Consider the following 21,558-nt stretch of genomic DNA (forward strand, 5'->3'; position numbering starts at 1 on the left):
TATTAGCTCTTCCACTTGCCAGGGCTTTGTAGGCTGTGCTGCACACTGCCTGCCTCATATCGCATCTGCATCTCATCCAAGTTACTGCGGAGTAGATGCAAGTTGGCTGCATGGAATAAAATGATTTATAACCCAAACAGCACGTATGCTATATTAATCTATATGAATATTAATATTAATCCCATTATAGGAAACGTATTGTGACTTTCACTAGGGCAACGTGCAGTGACTATGCAGCCAAAACGCAGGAAATAGGAAACTAGTGCATCACGTCATTGCACCACTTGGTTGAACTCTGAAATGCACAAGCATTTTGACACACTGAGGAACATCAAGATATGCCTGTATGTGTTTTTCGGGTAGTGTAGGCTACGTAGGCTACACATTTCCCCAGATAGCCGAACATGTCATCTTAGCAGTTTGTGTTGTTAATTTGAAACGACTTATTTTCCCTTGCTTAAGGCTGAGAACTGTTCCCTTGCGAAAAATACATTTTAGAAGGATATAGGCTACCTACTACAGAAACATCACACCAAAACTATAATATAACATCCTACAGGAATGTTATAGAAATATTATAGTGAGACCATAGGAAAGAATAAATACCATTAAGTAAGATAAGGTCATTATAAACTCACTATTAGCGTAAGTTCCACACTCACTATTGAGGAAAGTCCCTAGAGAAATGTTATAGTAATTTTTAGTCAAGGTTCACATGGATGCATCGTGGTAAGATTTGCTTCTCAGTGTAAAACACGTACGACATCTTGCGGACAATAGAAGAAGAAACAGGAGCCTTTAGTTATGTGTTTTAGTTAATTAGGTTACTAATCACAGAGTACATTAGTGGGACGTCATTCCATACCACGTGGATGGAAAAAAGATTTTTATCACTAATGTGTAGGGTACAACACTGAAAGCAATTGTTGAACCCGTTGAATATTACCCATAGCCTACGCTTTATGCAGGGTCGGTTTTCACCAGAAATTACACTGTTGAAATCCTTGTTTAAAAATAGAGAAATGAGACATTACAAAATAGGCTAGCCTATGTGCACTGTGCCCTCAAAATGCCCAAAAAGTTTTCTAGGAAATGTCGCAAGCAGCGTTTTCAAATATTGCTATTATTATTTTCAATATACACTGATAACAAAGCAATGTTTGATATGAGCACAGAAAATGTGTGTGGAGCCCAGGGGTGCGGTCACTTTCGTCAAGCCGCCTGGTGGATCAAGGTCTGCTGCACCGGTTTGTTTTCCGCTCTCAGCACGTTGCTAAGAACGCAAGAATGGTTGCTAGGCTAAGGACCCATGCTTACTTGTTGTCCGTAGAAAAGCCAGTTCAGACTTTTCATTGCAATGTGAAGAAAATGATAAAAAATAGCGGCTTATTGTTAGGGTAAGTTATTAAAGACTGAGCATCTACAAATACCAAGTGTATGCTCGTGGCAGCCAAAACTTTACCGTGTCTTTTGTGTTTTTTATGAAACGGCGGATAGACTTGCTCGCTAAGCATTGTTTGTTGTTTTCCGTTTCTGTAAAGTAGCACATTGACAGCAGTATGCTTGCTCAAAATTACCGTTACATCTATACGGATTGCAAAAAATAGTCTAAATTCGGAGTAACAGATACTCGCAAATGAAGGATGAGACAAACGCTGGTAACACTGACATAACGCTACAACAGAAAACTTACCGTTGCTAACAGGTTGCAGTTTGAACAAGTTGTGTCTTCAGCCAGCGGCCAGCCTGTCGTCGTTCGGTAACATGAATTTATATCATGTGTTGGAGCTGGTGGGAGAGGGCTCTTTTGGTCGAGTTTACAAGGGAAGGAAAAGGTTTACTGGGCAAGTAAGTAGCTGGCTTCTATGCTAAGTAGTTACAAAAATCTACTTGGCTAATTAGCCTATTGACAACACCCTGGGACTTTTTTGGACACCTTTATTTCCAGCTAAAATTATATAATATAACACTAGCCTACAGTTTAGTGTTTGAGAAAAGTTTGAAAAACACAAACGAGCTTTTACATTTGAAAACCATGAAGCGCTGGATGGAATAGCAATATAATCCATTATTTGGACAGATCCCTAGTGAACACACTAGGTGGAAAAGGGGGAACCAACTTGACAACTTGACAGCTCCAGTATTAGCTAATAGCCTATGTGAAAATTTTAGGTCTGTTCAAATAATGATGTTAAATCTCCTTGGTTGTCAGAATCCATTCAAATTTGGCACGTCCAATACAAACCAATGCTAATAGGTTGTATGTATTCACAGTACTGTATTGGGCCACATCATTTCAGCATCTGTCCATCTGTCTCCCAAAGGTGGTTGCCCTGAAGTTTATCCCAAAGGTGGGTCGTTCTGAAAAGGAGCTACGAAGTCTCAAGAGGGAAATTGAAATCATGAGGGGACTTCAGCATCCAAACATTGTTCAGCTGTTTGACAGCTTTGAGACTGAGACAGAGGTTTGTTCATTATGATCCACTGATGCTGTCTTTTCCTTTAAAAACATCATCGAATATCCCGTTTAGTACACAATCATTCACATTGCCCCCATCTAGAATTCTTTTGGACTACCCAACCACTTGTCTTTATACTTGTGGTGATAATCCCATGACCATGATCCCGTATTTGTTTGTAATAGGTTGTGGTTGTAACTGAGTATGCAGAGGGAGAGCTGTTCCAGATTCTTGAGGATGACGGAAGCTTACCAGAAAGCCAGGTATTCAGTTTCAGCGCACAGAAGTATGCCAGAAATTCAACACTGACAAACCATGTTTTCATTTGATCTAAATATGCTTCTTGTTCTCCTCTTCCAAGGTTCGTGAGATTGCCTGCCAGCTGGTCTCAGCTCTGTATTATTTACATTCCCACCGGATTCTTCATCGGGACATGAAACCGCAAAATATTCTGTTGGGAAAATGTGGGGTGGTGAAACTCTGTGATTTTGGGTAAGCAGGTTTTGATCATTTTAAATGAAAAATAGCCATGCTAATCCTTTGTACAGAAATTTATTTTGGGTACATATGTAACATAATCTCCCTGTAGGTTTGCCAGGGCTATGAGTGTCTCCACCTTGGTCCTGACTTCTATCAAGGGAACCCCACTGTACATGTCCCCCGAGCTGGTGGAGGAGAAGCCATACAACCACACTGCTGATCTGTGGTCCCTGGGCTGCATTCTCTATGAGCTCCACACGGGGGCACCTCCATTCTACACTAACTCCATCTTCCAGCTGGTGCAGCTCATAGTGAGAGACCCAGTCAAATGGCCAGACACTATGAGCCAGACCTGCATGGTACAGCACAACTACAGTGTTATGCTTTGCCTCCACTGGTCAGAGTGTAGCCGTGCTGGGGCCTTTCTGGCTCAGTCAGCGTCTGCACTGTATTAAGAGGCTGGTCAAACCTGGCTGGAGCACAGCTGAGCCAGCTGCATTTCACAAACCTAGTGGTGAACTAAATGCTAATTTGATGTCCTTGTTATTTTCAAATACTGTTGACCTTTGGCAAGCTGATTTAACAGTGGATACGCAAACCATACCATACCACATCACAGCCAGGCTGCCCCCAGCTGGGCTAAACAGAGCTAATGGAGGCAAGCATTAATGTTTTTCTTTATGTATGATTAACAGAATGTTATGGCCTATTCAGTGCTTCTCTGATTTTGTCCTGACAGAGTTTCTTGAAAGGTTTGTTGACCAAAGACCCCCAGAAGAGGTTGTCATGGCCAGACCTCCTGCATCATCCTTTTGTTGCTGATGAAGTTCTAGGTGAGGTCCTAAAACAATTATCATATGAATTTTAATAGGGATTTTCAAAATATATGTGCGACTGGTCTCTGTTTGAGATTATGCCTATGTCTGACTGTTATTGTTGTTTTTTCCCTGTAATGATGATGATGTTGGCAGTGCTGTCAGACACCGGTGTTTTCAGCCCTCTGACAATCACACCCAGCCCAGACGTGCTGGCGCTCAAACTGCAGCAAGTAGTGGAGAAGACGTTACCGACTTCTGGAGAGAGCAGGTTATTGCGCAAGGCCAGGGAACAGAGGGACAACGATAAGAGAAGGAAACAGGTAGGTGGTCACAGTATGAGAGTAAGTCACCAATGTATTTTTCATAAGCAAAGTCAATCACATAGAAATTGATTGAGGAGCTCTAAGCTGTACTATACGTTAACAGAAGATGAAGGGTGGAATAGGAAATGAAAGGGCAGACTCAGCGGCAGCAAGAACATCCCCTGGAGCCAAGCCCCCCTCCAATGATGTCACCGCTACCTCAGGCCATTTGGTGCAGGCAACCACCAATCTAAGCCTCAAATCAAAGGATCAAGCCAGTGTGACATCAAAACACAGGTGCATATGGAATACAATGTTGAAAAGGAGCCACTCACAAGTTAGCATATAACTAAAATCAGATACGCTAGTGGAACAGACTCAGGTGTGTATTTACAGGTAGTGACTTTTCCTCCTCAGGGGTCAGATCAGCAGGGACTATGAGCAGCAGTTCCCGTCTGTAGAAGTCGGGCCACGACTAGTGCGAAGGTGCAGTGAAAACAGCCGGGCTACACTGTGTACGCAGGTCAGTGTCCCTGACACATTCTCCGGTGATAAAAAGAAAATATAGAATGTAGAAGACATATACTCTTCCTTATAATTGGAAGAGAATATGACTTCTATATTCAGTATTTGTCCTGGTAATAAAGAAGGTGGTTGCATCAACTTAAAAGAAAGAAAAGAAAGGATTTTTCTGTTGCGTATGCAATCCATTAATGTTCCATTGATAATTTATTGTTCTATCAGGATGTTGACAGTGAGGAAGAGTGGGAGAAGTTGGCCCAAGAAACAGACCCAAGGCACCAGACAAAACTATTAAACCATGAAGCCATTATTCCTCAACTCAAAAACAAGTTGCTGGCTTTTAAAACTCAGGTAATTAAGTATAAGTTGAATTGAGCATGAATTGACACTTTCCTTGGAGCAATACTGTTTATTAATTCTCTATTTTTTGGTCAGTTTGCAGATGGCGTTCTGGAAGGAGTGTGGTGGATTCACCAACCATTGAGGGTCTTGTGCAACCTGATCCTGACCTCTGACCTTGAGAGCTCATACCATATTGGCTGTGAAGTTGGACTACCCCATCTCCTCTTCGACCTGGTCCACAATACTGTAGAAAACCCAGTTGTCGTCGAGGTTAATACACACAGGAATGGAACCATATTCAGCACTGGATTGTTGATTGGCTTCACAGTGAGGCATCAAGCAACACTATTGATAACTTTCTTGTACTTTTTTCTCCTCTTTTGCCTGCTCAGCAAACATGGAGTGTGACAATGCTTGAAGAAATTATAGTAGTGCTCCTGACCTATTGGGAGAAGCATTGTGACTGGGTGCAAGAACAGGACAGGTACAGGTAGTGACCACAATACATCTAGTTAGACAGAGTTTGCAAAGTATTGCAGTATATATTGTAGTATGGCTCATCAGCTCTTCTCTCACTGTAGACTGGAAGAGTTCACCAAGCCCTTTGTCAAGATCCTTAATCAACCGAACCCCAATCCTTTGGCAGTAAGTACCTACAGAAGTTGGTTACTAGTAACTGATGTCTCCCATGCTCCACATGCCTTTTATGTAGTGACTCTTGGTTTTGGGTGAATAGTGAGCTGGTCAATTGTCTGTCACAGCTGTTTTTGCTGTCTCTCCTCTAGCCTCTGGCTGCATCAGTTTTGTCTATGTTCACGCAACATGGGGTCTCTGTGGATGTTAGCATGGATAATCTAACCCCCGTGCTGAAAAACCTTCTCTTGGACTCATATGAGGTACCTGATCTACAGGGAGCAATTTGTATACTTTGCACTATGTATTTAACATTTTGTCATGTGACTATAAATGATGCAACATTGTCTAAGCTGTTTCTCCCTCCTCTGCCCCTCTTAGCCTCAGCTTCCACCACTTCCTGGCTGGGGACTGTGCGATGGCCTCCTGTCTTTGGCTCTACACACACTCTCTGAGGTCAGACAATAACTAAAAAAGACCGTATAAAATGTAATCCAATTGGCTGTATGGTTTTCAGAGTTCGAATTGTAATTCTACATTGTCCATTTTTCTTTTTTCAGCATGAAAATGGCCCTTCGTCTTCATCTTTAGATCCAGGAATTATTCTCGACCTGTGGAAAAGAATTGGTACTTCACTGGCAAGGACACCGCCTGTCACAGACATCTGTTCAGCAAACGGTAATTGTGTCCTATGAAACTTCAACCCTATTTAAAGCGACTTTTAAACGTTACAGATATTACCTCAGATAATTTATCCAACTCCTTTTCCAACAGGGCTGTATGCCTTCCTGTCTACTGTGCTGCTTGTCTTCACCAAGGATCCACACTCATGCGTTCCTCTGCTCTCAGAGAGTGAATCAAAATGTGTATACACCCTTGGCCATCTGCTTGACACCAATTGGTTAGTGTTCATGATTTCCTAAGTAGCAGATGTGCTCTTTCACCTACAGATTCAGCTGTGCCACCAGCACAGTAACCATGCCTGGAGCTAACAATAACTCTTTTTATACCCCACAGTCTTCATTTGCTTTCTGAAGGCACTCCTGGGAGACTTCAGGAGGATTTGAGTCACGGCAGCTTGTCCGTGCTGAGCTGCCACCTGCTGTGCTTTCCATTTGCCCTGGACCTTCCTTCACACACCATGTCCAGGATTCTCCAGTTGTATGACAGCTGTGGCATTGTTGCAGGCCTCCTGCAGGTTCGGGCCTTCCTGTGCTCTGATATAGACCTCTCTGACTGTTGTAGCAAATGTCACACTCTGATGCAACAGCGGATAACTCTTGCAGTAGGCACATCAGGCACATACTAAATCTTAATGTCTCTGTACCCTTGGGAGAGCATTGTGTTGTTTCTTGTCTGCTGTTTGATCTGTGATGGCTTGACTGGATGATGCTTTTTCACACTTTGACAGGTGATCCGAACTCTTCCTCCTCCGCTGCTAGAGCTGCCTCTCTCACTGTTGGGCCGTCTGCTCCTGTGCGACCCTGGGCGCTCCGTCTCCCGCCTCAAAGCAGCTGCTGGGGCCTGTGGCTTCTTCTCGGCACCCAGGGACAGCCAGCTGATTGCCTCCAGAGGTCAGGCTCCAGGAACCAGAACTGCCAGCTCTCTGCTCTCTGCCTTGCTGCAGCCAGATGCACTATGGGACTCTGCCGCGGAGCTCCTAACTCTGCTGTCCCAGGTCGCCCGTTGTTCCCTGCGGCCTGCCTGCCTTCAGCTTCACCTGGAACCCGCGGTGCTGCAGCAGGCTCTGGCTCACTCTTACGACCGGATTAGGGCTGCCACCTGCAGCCTGCTGGGAAATTTGGATCCGTTTAGGCCTACCGCCCTGCAGCCTGCCATTTTGGCAGATATGATAGACTGTCTTCATGATTGCTGCGTGTCTGTCCGGCGGATGGCTTGCAGGGCAGTGGGGAATTGGTTGGGATGTATTGGGGAGGCAGGGTTTAAAATGGGAAGGTCCAATGGAAAGGGCAGTGCCACTACAGGGTGGGGCAAAGTGAAGGACAAAGAGAAACATGAGTGCTCACACATTGGGGCAGGAGGAGATTTGGCTCCAATACTAGAACAGAGAGTGGACCTCGAGGAGGGGAGCAGGTGGATAGAAGAAGCCAAGAGGACAGCAGCCATGCTGGCAGCTCTTATCACTGACCCTGATGCCCTCACACGCCGCCACTGCTGCGCCGCCCTGGGAAACCTGGTAAACATCTACGGCGGGGTGTCCTTGTTGTTGGAGGAAGACATGTCCAACCTACTTCTGAGAGCAGCGTGTACGGATTCCCATCATGCAGTGAGACAAGCTGCCATAGCAACCCTATGCTTGTACAGCCAGCAGGACGCAATACGCCAGGTAATAGAGTTAACAGGTTACATGGGAAGGCAGATGTTAATATTTCAATGAGTCTGTCATTTCTATATATATTTTTTTCCTTTCAAATTTGGTTAGTATCAGGTTAATCTGACAGTTATTACATGTTTGAATTAAGGAAAGTCCAAAATAGTATATTTGCTTTTTAGAATATATTCAGTTTCTCTATGGAAGAAAACAATTCACACTATCTTCTTTCAATTCTTTAATGCTTCACCATTATATTACTACTCACTACAATGGCTAGTATTGCCTTGGGCTCATGCATTCTTTTAAATAATGTTGCTTGCTGGTCATAGTATATTCTGTATTCCTTTGTGGCTTAGTAAAATCTTTTCTGTCTGATTTGTTTAGGATAAGTCATCCCTTGCATGCATGTGCTTGTACTCAAAGATATTAAAAAAAGACCTAAAATATCTTCAAAATTGGTTACTCTCTTTTGCATCTATTTGAAGGTCCTGATATCCCTTGATGCCTATCAGAAACTCCTGCAGGCTTCACACCATGCTCCTCCACAGTGTGACTATCATCAGCTCATTGGCCAGCTGTAAGTGAGTGACCATAGACGTTTCATTAGACATGACACTACATTAGACATGTGGTGTGACTACTTTCCTTCTGCCTTTCTAAATGAACAGGATACAGGACTATACAGATATTTTTTTTTTTTTACTAAAAATGTGGTGCCTGTTTTCAAAGACGTGGGCCTTAATACATAAAAACACTGATGAAATTAAATATAACTTTTCTTTATGCATAGAAAATGTTTGTGTTCTTGGCGTTTTGTTAACACTGTTAAAATTACGATTTTACAATCTATTTCCTTTAATTAAACGAAGAGTTTTTACTGTTATCTGATGTTTCATTTTCTACATTAGGCCTGCACTATTTGTACACATTAAAAAAAAACGAATTCAATAGAAACGAATATTGAAAGTACTGCATTTTTAGATTTGTAGTGCGATTTTATCTTTATATTTCGCTACAGTTACCACATCGATATCGTTGGAGAGATGTGTGTTTTACCCAAGTTTTACTCTAGATTTAACCATACCCAAAACTCTCTAATTATGCTCATCCTTGGAAGAATAAGAAATAATGTGTCGGGGTCGATTACGTTAATTATATTTCTATAAGCCTACAGCCTTCTCCTGTCGCTTTTACTTTATTTTTTATTTCAAACTGTTTTTGTTTCATGGAGCTGCCACTGCGCTGAGAACTGCAAACAGTTTTTCGGAGGTTATTAAAATAGGACACATCATTAATTGTTGAATCCTCTTAGAATTATTCCGTTTGCAGCGGAGTCTGATCATCCACTAAAACAAATAAGGTTTTCGTTCCTCTGTGTAATTGTCTCAGTGAAGCGTCTGGGCCCGCCGCGTGCTGGCAGAAGAGTGATCGCCGTGGCTGCAGTCTGTCCATCAGGCTCTGGAAGTTTAATCTCTGCTTTGTGCAGAAGGAATTAAGCGCCTTCAAAAAGACTTATTTTAGAGCTCATTTGTAGCCTACGGCAAATTCAAATATTATATCTGCAACAGTTTGTGCAGGCAAAATAATTTCTGGTTGATAATACCCGGGTGATAAGGGGAGCTCTGAATAACCACAAAGGACTGCGACGAACTGTTGACACAATCACTTTATTTTGGAAAAAAAAAATCGATGACACATAAAGAAAATAGTCTATGTTTATGATTAAATTAATTGAAAATTACGAAGCTTTATAATTTGCTTTCAAATGATCGTAAATTAGGCTACTGTTAAACATTATAGGATTTAACATTACCTATTTTAACATCGGAGTTGATAGTACATTGCAAGGGTCAAAGCAGACACGTATTGGCTACCAAAATATAATAAACATGAATAAATAAATGTGTAATATTGTTCATGATTTTCACAATACAATAATTGTGCATGGGGAAAAAAGAAAACAAATGTAACAGAATCAGTATCTGTCCTATAGGTAATTATTTAACACAGCTGTCGTTTGCCTAGGAGTACTCGGTTTGCCAAAACAACATTTATAGTAGCAACACGTGTTGGTTGAAAATAATTCAGACAATATCCTCATACACCGAAGCTAAGAACATTGCAAAAGCTATCACACATAATCTAATGAAAAAGGTACATATTTTGAAGTTAATTTTCTACAAAGCAAAGGCTTACAAGCTCCACTCCCTGAACATACAAAAAGTTGTTACAAATCAGTGCAGACCAGCCGTAGGCCTATAAAAATTATTGCCTAAGCAAGCAAGTAAAGATCCCTCAATGAAATCCTACATTTTCTATTCCAGAGAGAGCACATTAACGAAAGACATGCAGAGTGAGGCTGCTAAAAAGTCACTAGTCACAATATCTGTACATAAGGAAAACCAATCTGTCAATAGCCATCAAATCTGTACCACATAAAAAAGATGGACTGGAATGCGCTGAGCCTAATCTCCTGTCATGAATCATCAACTGACACTTGAAGACTGGGGGACAAATTGCATAACCTGAGCTGCAAAATAGATTGTATTGCAATTTGCAACTGAGGAAAGGGTTACAGACTGGCAACAACATGGTAAAATGCAGTTTTCACTTTCAAAGCAGTTTGCATTATAATTCATTTAACTTCTCTTTTGGTTACAGAAGCAGTAATTTGGAAAAAATACCATTATTCACAATCACCTGCTGGAACTAATAGATGGCCTGTTATTAGTTGGGAGAATGAATTTTAATAAAACTAATGAAAATATAGTGGACAGACCAGGGATGAATGTAAAAAAAATAAAATACAAAAAAACAAACAAACAAAAAAAAATCCAATATTTTGTTTAGGAAAATCAAATGCACTCTCAAAGTACATGAATCCTATTTAGTAGTGAATATTTAAAGCTGCCAACTTTTTCACATTACTAGACTAAACCATAAATCAGAAGGAAATACTTTGCCAAACATTTGGAAAAAATAGATAAGAATAGATATTGAAATATTGACAAAAATGTTTAATTTTTGCTAAGGTTGATGATAAAAAGTTTTTTCCCTATATGTAAGATGTTCTTTCCACAATTGTAAAAGTCAATAAATATTCAAAAGCAATTCCAATATTTTAAAATATTTATGGCGATTGAAATATTATTTGCTTCTCAAGGGACCTTAGAAATAATTCTAGAAAAATATTTGATTTGTAAGATATGCATTCAAAAATCAAATCAAACTGTTTCGCCTGTTGTCACAACATATTTGACTACTTCAAACTATTTGAAAAAGGGTGATATTTACAAATAAAATTTGAAAATAGAAATACTTTCAGTCTAATCCTATTGCTGACATCAACTCCAATGTAAGGCCGTTAAAAATTCTAAACCTGCATAATGAATAATATTAATTCTCTAGAAATCAAGCCTATTTCAGTTAGTAGATTCACTCAGCGTGAGATCTATTAAAAATGATTGTCATTTAAAGCATTACAACGTCACAGTGCAGGCTCAAGTGGTTAGATTTGTCGAGTGCGAAAGCAATGGAAGCATTGGATAGATTGTTGACTTGAAATGTAAAAAATAATTCACATTAGCAAAACATGCAGTTACCCCACCCGCCTTGAAAAAAGACAAACATTCAATCTTGGACAATCAAAAAGAAATGAAAAAGCTCTACAATTTCCCTGTTATGTCCTCTTTAAATGTACTTGCAGGAGCTCTGTGTTATGCGGTTGTGTCCTGCTTGAGCCTTTGGCTGCGGGCCTTGTACACTTCAATCAGTAGGTCTTTAACATACTGGATTTCACGTTCTACGGACTCTGCCTTGTCCCGGAGCTCCCGGTTCCTCCCCTCAAGACAATGCAACTGTTCCTCCAAAGAATCTAACTCCGCCCTTTTCCGTTGGCGATACCTGCATTGAAATGGGCGAGGAAGCAAAACCAAGAATTAATTGAAAGCTCTTCATCTGTGAAATCGCGTTATTTCCTATCAAGCAGAAAGCTAGGCTGAAACATACCTGTGAGCGGCAGTTTTGTTCTGATCTCTTTTCTTCTGTTTGCGCTCCCCGCCCTCTGCTGGAATGAGGTCCTCTTCGTATTTCATAGCACAGTGATCTTCCTTCAACCTGCATGCTTGTCTGTGTCCTGGAGACTCCAAGCCAAGACTCTCCCTAGCCATTAAAAGACACTCTGGGCCCTGATCCTCAAGGAAGTTACAGTGTAAATCATGTTGATGTTGCCCTATCTGTAAACTCTCTGATTTGACCTGTTCATTGATGCTGCCTAAGAAGCTATGATAGGCCACAGACTGTGGTGTTGTTGGAAGATAACAACCCTCACTGCTCTCACTTTTCCAAGAAATGCTGGCTTTTGTCACCTCCACACCACTTTTGATACTGCTCAGCACCTCACTGTTACCAGTGGCTCCATTGATCTCCCTCATGCCATACATCAACAGATCCTCTTTCTTATGCGGGACATCAAGCGGCCCGCCATAACCAAATCCACCACCAACAACCTTTGCACCGCCTATGATCTCTTGACTGAAACAGCAATTTTTCTCGTCTTTGGGTAGAGGGGCACATCTTCTCACCTCGACTGCACTACCCAGACAGTAGCTTTTCCCTACCAGCTGCTCGTCTTCTACACAGCCATAATTGCCAGTAAGGGTCACTGCTGAGTTACCTGAGTTATTTCCTTTGGAACTCCACAAACTATTCTCATAGCCTTCGCCCACCCTCACCCCATCAGGAACTCTTTTCCTACCACACCCATTTGGGCGACTGCAGCTGTATGGGGCGTGTCTAGGAATTTTGGATCGCCCAATGGGCCCGCCACAGATACTCAGCAGGTCCAGTTCTCCGGTTGCCAGGGTAACAAGAAGTGGGCTGGATTCCGATTGGTTGGAAGTAGAGTATGATGCGTATGGCAGCTGACAGAATGGCTGAGGACCCGCTGGCAGCGGACCCCTGTCGCATTTTCCCAACTTTGGCCCTTTCTCTGGCAGTGGTTCGGACAGGAAGTAGTCCTCCAGTTGAGCAAGTTCCTCTTGCAAAAGAGAGGTCATGACCTCCAAGTCAGAGGGCACCTGTGTATCATTCTGAAGGGGTGAAGGGGGAAGGGAGGCATTGGTGGGGGAGGGAGGGGAAGGAGGGTTTGGGAGGTACGAGGAGAAATCCACTTCTTCCGTCATCCAGTCAGTGAGACCATCACCTATTGAGAGAAAAAACATAGTGCAATCTTAACAACTAATTTAATAAAGGTAATCAATCACAACTAAAGAATAAAGGTCATGCAAATGTTTCCTGAATGTCAATCATGCAACATTGCACATAACAGGTTTAATTTTATAAAGGCATATTCGGAGCGACAAAAGTGAGCGCATAGAAAGACTTTCTATTTAAATAAAGTTGCAGCATTTCAATATGTTAGACATAGCTAGTTGATTACTCACTGTTCGAGGAGGACGAATGTGCTGCAGTGCCGAGCCCACCTGAAATGGGGAAAAATAAAAAAGCGTACTCGCTGCAACTCACCAATTAAGTGCTGACTCTCCTCTGACACCTCCCCCCTGCACCCCTGTGATTGGCTGTGGTTAGCCTGTGGGTGAGAGAGAGCGAGGGGGTCTGCCGGGCAGACACGAAGAGTCTTCCAAACAGGAGCTGATGTTGCCATCATTTTGTCTATCGGTCTTTTGATTCAATCCAAGTCCAAGCATATGCTGAGAGCGAGCGGGGTCTGACAGATGGGCCACAGAGAGCAGGGCTGGGTGAGCATAATGAAACCTAGAAGGTAAACAGTGGGGGTGTTAAAGAACCTCAGAAATGTGAGCGTCTAAAATGATAACACTAATAAACTATTCAGTCTAGTGATGGAATGAGTAATATCAACATGTGCTGCCCTCAGCAAGTTTCCAAGCCTGACGCAATCTTCAGTAGAACTGTTTTTAGACACAATGAAGAAACCACCTGCAGGTGTTTTAACTCAAATCCCAGTACTACAAGGAAGTACATTTCCTTAATCTAAGAATCAGAAGCTAACTCAGAGTGAGTATATGCAAAGTACACAAGAAGTGTTGGACAGCAATGCACTATTAACCTTTCTAAAGAAGCACCATATTGGCAAGTACCATGAACAGAACACAAATTCATTCAGAAACACGCCCACGACAGTGACAGAGGGATGAGAGCTGAGTCCTTTGGGCGTTGAAGCGCCTCCAAGCCATGCACTCAGTGAACTTGATGTGTTCAAAACACGTGGGACTTGTCAGTGACGTTGTCATGGGCCCAACTGTTGGCGAGATGCACCAGACTAACTCGCTCTCTCTGAGACGCCCAGATCATTCAATCGGATTAATGCAGATTAGCTGCTTCAATCGCATGTTCCTTTTGAATTAATCACTTGTGTTTTACCACTAAAGCAGTTTAGCAGATAAGTGACAATAATGCGATATCCAAATGAACACAAGGCAAGGCGTGAAACTGACTGAGTCAGAAATGTGCTATTTACAGTTGGTTATACGTAGCCTACATAAAGGCTTTGCATTTATCCTACATTAAACATACCAGCTGGTAACACAGCTATCGGACATTAACCCAATGTTGTATTGCTCTCATGACCAGAGTTGGAATGGTTCAGTACACATAATACACATGGAAGCACAGCGTTATTGAAAAGTAATGACATAGGCTATAACGTTTGTGAAAACTGAAATAATAGAAACAATCTAAACCACAGAATGGACCACGCCACAATAAAGACTAGAAACATTTTGACAGCGCGTATGAAGATACAACAACAAAGTGGCAACAGTAACACTACCAACACAGTAACAAACTTCGCACAGCCGCTGGATGGATATGAAGTAACGAGCAGAGAGTTCAACTTACTCCATTCTTGCGGGGAAAAATGTAGAGCACTTGGGGGTGCGTTGCTAAAGCAAAGCACGTTTTCTTTTCGGGTTCAACTTCTTCACGAGTTTAAAGAGCCATATTTCTGCTCGGAATATCCGGGACAGCGCAGAGAACGAGTTGTTGCTTTGTTGTGATCAACCTGATGACTGCGGAGCGGCTTAATTGGGGGCGAGCATCAGTTCATTCACACCTAGCAACCAACTGCGTCACCGGGAGAAACCGTGCTGTAGATTCCTCCGCCCCCACTCCTCGATTTACAAAGAGACAGCCCACATTTTACATTTTACTCACTGCCGGGCTCCTTACTCGGAAAATGTAATGAATTACTCGTTTCTTGTTGCTCATTTCGAAAGCAACACAATCAATTTATTTATCACTCACTGGTAACAGTAATTAGTTGGGCTACATCACTCGTTGCATTACTTTGCCGTTACAGCCCCAAAACTGGCGTTTGCATCCTCTCCTAACTTTTGAAATATTCTTCGCATCCTTTGGCTCTCTAAAATTAGTGTAGCGCTTTCCCCCGAAGAAAGGAAACTGTGCCACCTCTCATCTAAACTAGTTCAGTGTGAGAGGACAACGACTATTTGTGGTCAGGGAAGTTCCAATGTGATAGGCTATTTAGAAGAGATTATAACAAATGTAACTGCTTATTTTTGAATAGTAACCGTAATATCGTTGTTGAGATTGAAATAGTAACCCGAAAAGTAATCTCATTACTCTAACGCGTTACCAACACTGCATGCATTTCCCTGACTGTATCTTGACACCGGGCAGTAGTAGTAGTAGTAGTAGTAGTAGTTGTAGGCTATACTGTCGGAGGAGGTCTTTAGGTTGGACCTATAGACTCATTGAAATGTACGTCCATAGGCAGCTGAAGGAGTTGATTCAAGACAGCATCGCTCGCGAATGCAAATCCATACGCATTCCCGAGGCTGTATTTTAAACCCATAGATGGCATGGTATTGTTTGGGAGGGGACTAGTTGATTCAGTCAACGTGGAAGTACATACTATGTGTTGTTCAGGAGATGTATGTTCGCTCTTGCATCTCAGTTGCATCAGTGGTCCAGGCAGACAGCGATTGGCTGGGTGCGCTGAGGCTGCCGTCCGTCATTGGCTGGAACGGATACGTGTGTAATTTGATTGGTTGGTGGTAGGCAAGGCAAAGCATCCCAGTGTTGTTGTCTTTTTCCTGTGTGCGGTGCGGTGTGCACATGTTTCACGTAAACAAACCGGGTGAAGAGAGGCATAGTGTTACACTCAGTCTGAGAAATGATATTGACATGAATGGGCATTTTATGTTATACGCTCTGCCGTGGAGACCATTGACAAACCGACATTCATGTGTTGTCAAAACGGACAGCTTGCAGTCATCAAGAGCCCAGAATATCGTGTGTCTCCTGTTTAAAAGTTAGTCTGAGTGAGAATACAGTTATATGAATAAATGACCTTAACTTTACACTATATTGGGCAGGACAGAAGTTTGTATTCTTAAGAAATGCATAGCCAGAGGAGAGAGACTATTCCTGTATTTGTCTCAACTACTTTGTCTCAGTTAATATGGTTTGATTCAGATTTTTAGTAAGGCTCCAGCGTTTTGTTGGAAAACATAAGTAGACTACAATAACAATTTATATTTTAATCATAGGCACACAGACAGTGTCTTTCATTTTGTACATTGTACTCCTATAATGATGATAGTTTTTCTTGTTATTTTGCCATTACTAGATTGTTATTATGTCACATCATAATTTCATTTTTATTTTATTGCCAAATGTATCAAATCAATAGCTCACGTATGCTGGCTTCAGTGGGGCATTGTAGCTGCTTTGATGAAATGATAACTGAACTCACATTGCACAAAGTCTGGGAAATAGTCCTTCTACTTGGTTCCTTGGGCACATAGAGTCCTGATTCACACACGGGACTGTATCAGCCAGTTCAGTGAATAACGGAAGCTAATATACTTTGAGAATCCTGGCCAATTTAATGAGACACATTTGGCCAAACCAAACTAATTCACTGGTAATGACTGTCAATAACAATTATGTAAAGAATAAAGCATTGTTTTTCTCCTCTCAGCAAATCCTGAAGCTGAGTGAATGTGCTGTTCTCCTGTTGCTATAGTAATAGCGGACACTGCCCCCTATTTTAGACTTGTTTTCTGGTTGCTGTTGCCATGGGATTTACAGCGCTCTCTCTCTCTCTCTCTCTCTCTCTCTTGCTCTCTCTCTCTCTCTCTCTCTCTCTCTCTCTCTCTCTCTGTCTCTCTCCCTCTGTCTCTCTTTCTGTCTCTCCCTCCCTCCCTCTCTAATGTTTTCTTTCCACTTCTGTTCCTTCACCCCTCCCTGGCCAATCATTCCTCCATCTCATTTGCTGAGTTGCATCTCTGTAACATTATCATTTTGCAAAAACCAATAGGCTCATCACCAGTTCTGCTGAATTTACATATTGATGGGACACTAGCATCTAGCCTCTAATAGATTTGTCCACCGAGCAGCATGCTAGTCTATTGAGTTAAAGTTTTGAAACAACTAAATTGGTTCCACATAATCACACTATCCAGAATGGCCATACATAAAGAGATGTTTCCACACAAACTGAACTTAAAAAGTGTCCTTTGAATCGAGTTCACCTACAGAAAATATGTATGTTTAGATTTTGGTAAATTATTCAGCACTTGCAGTTGAATGTGAATTTGGGTAGAATGATCTATATATACTAATTCTATTCAGAGGACACTGTTATACACATGTCCATCTTGGGAAAGACCTCTTGGATTGAATCAATTACAGGGACAGCCTTGTTGCAGAAGAGCTATTCAGCAAAATGTCTTTTGTGTAGTAGCCATCCTATCATTTACTGTGAGTGGAGCCAGTGTTGTGGAAGGGCAACCTGATGCAATCTAGATAAATGTGGTCGTAATGGAGACCAGATTGAGATGGTAGTGGCTGGTGAAGTTAGAGGGTCTCCCAGGAAATCGCTGACTGCTCTCTCTGCCTGTATTAATTGGCCCACTGAGGCTCCCTGTTTGCGCAGCATGAGAGAAATCCAAGGTGCTGCACATGACAATACTGCTGCGTTTCCCTGTTGTCGCCACAATGAAGCATAATTTCCTTTGTCAGTTATCATGAAAAAGTATATAATAACTTGATTACGCAGCAAAATACCTTTAATACCCCCTCCTCCTTTAAATACCTTTATGTGCAGTTTCTGAGCATAAGATGGATAATCTGGATTTTCCCAGGTTGTTAAAACAGTGCGGCAGAAATCAACAACTGGTGAAAGCAGGAAATAAGCTCATTAGACTACATCAACAATGTGAGATCGATTCCTATTTGAGATGCTGTGGCAAATTATTTTTCTCTATTTCTTGGCTGTCCATTATTTCATACCCAAATTTATTGTCTCAACATTGTGTACTAGCAGAGAAGTCAGAAAAAGTAGATGCAGCATGCCAAGTGCATGTATGGCACGTTAGTAAGGGTTACACCATCATTTCATCATCATCTCTCTCAGAATTTATTGTCCTCAACTTTTGCCCCTCTTTGAACATACGATGAAAACATGGAATTCAGTTACAACTTGTGAATGGATGTGTCTCAGAAGGGATTTGTAGATGTTTTTGTATGTGTTTAGCCTGCAAATCATTCCTATTTGTTTGTATTTTTGGCAAAAAAAACATTTAATCAAGTCTCAATAAAGCGACAGGCATAATATCATTTTCTCTCATGAATGTTTAAACCAGGCTAACTCAATTTGCATTCAGCATGACAGATCTGTACCAGGCAGTCAGGTGATTATGTTTATTTACTATTCCCCAAGGACATCATGGTAAATTAGAGGTGCTTGATTTGAAGGTCTACCGCTTTTTGTTCTCCTTTGGGATGTCACAGCTTTAAGAGATCACTCCTAATTCCTAAAGGTGTCCTGAATAAAGGCGTGCATGGCACACAAAACCACAGGGCTCAGCCTATACTGAGCTGCCATGGTGGTATTAACGCCTATGCTGTAAAAGTTACCTTTAATTTCATAGATACATAGATAAATAGGTACTTTATTTATCCCGGAAAGAAATTCAATGTTTCACAAGGTTTCCCTAAGAATTTTTAACAGAAAAATGTAAAAATTGTAATCATATAAATTATAGGTGAAGTGGTCTAAATAAAACCCAAGTGCACTTATACATTAACTGTAGTCTGGACTCGTAGCTGTGTAGATTTGCACTCAAGCTTAACCTACCTAGCCTCACTTGTGTTCTTCAACTTTTCAGCACCAGAGTGACACAGTTGACACAGCCGGGTCCCAAATGGTTCCTCGGTGTCATTCACTGCACTCAGGCTTTTGTCAGGCTGTTCCTCCCAGTCAGAGCCACCAAAACCCCGGAGGCTCAGCGTCTATCACCTTTGAGTTACGGCTGTAAAACTTTCCACAGCTGATACTTATTTAGGCCATACAATACACAATTATACTTATACAGTACACTCACCAAAGCTGAATTAGTGAGAGGATGATCTAAATTTACACACATGTGGCATGTTGCTGATATCCCATATTTCATTGGCATTTAAGTCTGAATTATAGTCTAATTCATCTGTTCTTTTTTTGGCTTATAGGGTAATGTAGGCCTTTGAAAATTGCCTGTTTTGAGGACTATTTTAATATACAATACTTTATTACATTTCAATAGATCTTATGCTATGATATATATTGATTCTTTTAAACATTTACACATGACAAATTATTGCTGATTGTCAACTGTAATAAAATGTGTTGGATAAAATGGACCTGTTGGTGAATATAAGAGAGAAGAAAAGGGAGCTAATGATAGAGAGAAACTATTATAATAGTGAATAAAATAACCAATACTTCTGATACATTTACAAGCAGAGTGTAAGTATTGTCACAATTATAAAAAGCTATAGCCTACTATTTAGAATTTGGATGGATGGAAGCAGAACGTAAAATATTCACCATTACATCAAGTGTTGACACAACACTGGTGTTGGAAAGCACTTCACGCTCATGGTTGGTAAAAATATCATCCACTGGTGTGCTGTTGTGGTGTTGAGATGGATGTTTTTGTTGGCCTCATTAGGTCAGCGCTGGCTCTCTTAGTTCTGCCTTTCTCCCTCTGGATGTTTTTCACACATTCACATCATTGTTCTGCTTGCCATGAAATCCAGAAAACATGTTGCTTTTATTGTACTTTAATGATTTGTATATCGTGTACCCTATTTTGGTTTAATGACATAGTCGTTTGGCATTCCCTTCAAAAAGAGTAGAGATGATTTGTTCAAAGCAATAAACATTAAGAGTGGAACTTTATCGGACTTAGCTTACCGGATGCATTTGATGAAAGATACTTTCATCTGCTGTGTGTGTGTGTGTGTGTGTGTGTGTGTGTGTGTGTTTGCATGGCCATGCATGCATGTGTATGCATGTATGGGGGGTTGGGCAGGAGATTTTTCTCTTTTATCTCTTAAATTGCTCTGAACTCAAATGTGGATATCAAAACGTATTCATTAGCAAACGTCTAGCCGTGCATGTACAGGACTAAAGGCAATTTCAGAGAAAATGTTTTGAAGGATGTGGGAGTAGAAGTCTTTGACAGGTGATGCTGTAGACTCGCCCCCTGAGCAGAGAGATGTCTTCATTTCATCAGATTTTTTTTTTTTTTGAGGTTGTTTTCAGACACACTTAATATCTCCCATTAATATTGACAAAATCATGTGAGATCCTTGCTAATTTGCAGCCAGGCCATCTTATTTGAGGGAGATGCCAGTCTACGCGGGTGAAAGTGAGAGAGTAGATCACCCTTTGCTCATTAATATTTCACCAACAATGAAGCTGGGTGTCACTCACACTCATCACCGCGGTAATGAGCTCACACTTCCCTGTTTATTATTCAACCAGGCACTCCAGAGACTCCAAGGTACTGAATGGCATGATATGTGAAAATCTCTTTCAAGGTCAGGCAAATACAAATGTGTGCCAACTTTGTGAATGAAGCATCAAAGCGATAGAGTCCTCGCTGGTCTCTGTTGTAAAGTAGGGACCAGCACTTTTACCTGTCCTTACCTTAAGGAGGATGAATAGGAGATGACCTCTATTCTGAGTGTCAGCATCACTGAGCATAACATGTTTTCCCCTTCAAGCCAGGGAATGAAAAATTAACTCCTCAACTTAGTGCTAAATCTAAGTGAATCGTAACCTGTCAGGAACCAGGTATGTTTCCGTGATTACCTCCATGTCTGTTTAATATTGCAATGATCTCCGCAATGAATTAATCAAACACAGCCCAGCCACACATTACTGTCTGTCAGCACATGCATCTGTCTTTCACTGATATGATTTGAACCAAGGCCGACAGGAGAATATAGTGATATATAGCGTGTGTGTGTGTGTGTTTGTATGTGTTATTGAGAGTGGAAATCATAGGAGCGCTTACTTTTTGCTGGACTAGACAGAAGAAAGCGGCACCAATATTTGCTAAGGAACATTTTGCAAGGAATCTCCTCAAAATGAAATTTTACACGTTTTCAAATTTCTCAACGTTGAATCATGTTAGTAAATTACATGTAATTGCATTACATGATGTTTTGAGGCTAGGTTTGTTTTTGTTTTTGTGGTCTACCTAGTGTAGGGCAAAACATCAAATTAATTACATTGTGCTGTAACAACCAGAGTATAATGAATGCTGGATATGGGACATGATTTAAATTTTTGGAACAGCTTCTGTAGATAATAAATGTTAACACGC

At 41.3% G+C, this 21,558-nt stretch overlaps 2 protein-coding genes across 2 annotated transcripts; one reads left to right on the forward strand and one right to left on the reverse strand.

The window, feature by feature from the left end:
* The first annotated feature begins 1,717 nt into the window (after positions 1 to 1,717).
* On the forward strand, positions 1,718 to 8,472 carry stk36 (serine/threonine kinase 36 (fused homolog, Drosophila)). The gene is made up of 20 exons (XM_071520630.1): positions 1,718 to 1,848; positions 2,325 to 2,465; positions 2,645 to 2,722; positions 2,821 to 2,951; positions 3,049 to 3,298; positions 3,679 to 3,772; positions 3,911 to 4,077; positions 4,184 to 4,356; positions 4,477 to 4,582; positions 4,804 to 4,932; positions 5,017 to 5,193; positions 5,316 to 5,407; positions 5,505 to 5,568; positions 5,709 to 5,819; positions 5,938 to 6,012; positions 6,117 to 6,234; positions 6,331 to 6,457; positions 6,574 to 6,754; positions 6,968 to 7,903; positions 8,377 to 8,472. The coding sequence occupies exons 1-20, from the start codon at positions 1,765 to 1,767 to the stop codon at positions 8,470 to 8,472; spliced, it is 3,330 nt and encodes a 1,109-aa protein (XP_071376731.1). The 5' UTR covers positions 1,718 to 1,764.
* Positions 8,473 to 11,607: 3,135 nt separating this feature from the next.
* atf5a (activating transcription factor 5a) lies at positions 11,608 to 13,559 on the reverse strand. The gene is made up of 3 exons (XM_071520628.1): positions 13,418 to 13,559; positions 11,900 to 13,094; positions 11,608 to 11,794 (listed from the first exon to the last, which is right to left on the reverse strand). Exons 1-3 carry the CDS (start codon positions 13,557 to 13,559, stop codon positions 11,608 to 11,610), a joined length of 1,524 nt encoding a protein of 507 aa, XP_071376729.1.
* Positions 13,560 to 21,558: the final 7,999 nt, after the last annotated feature.

The sequence above is a fragment of the Centroberyx affinis genome, unplaced genomic scaffold (genome assembly GCF_046629955.1).
Source record: "Centroberyx affinis isolate AG114_WGS23_722 - 3 ecotype Tasmania unplaced genomic scaffold, CSIRO-AGI_Caff_v1 ptg000814l_1, whole genome shotgun sequence".
Taxonomy (NCBI): Eukaryota; Metazoa; Chordata; class Actinopteri; order Beryciformes; family Berycidae; genus Centroberyx; species Centroberyx affinis.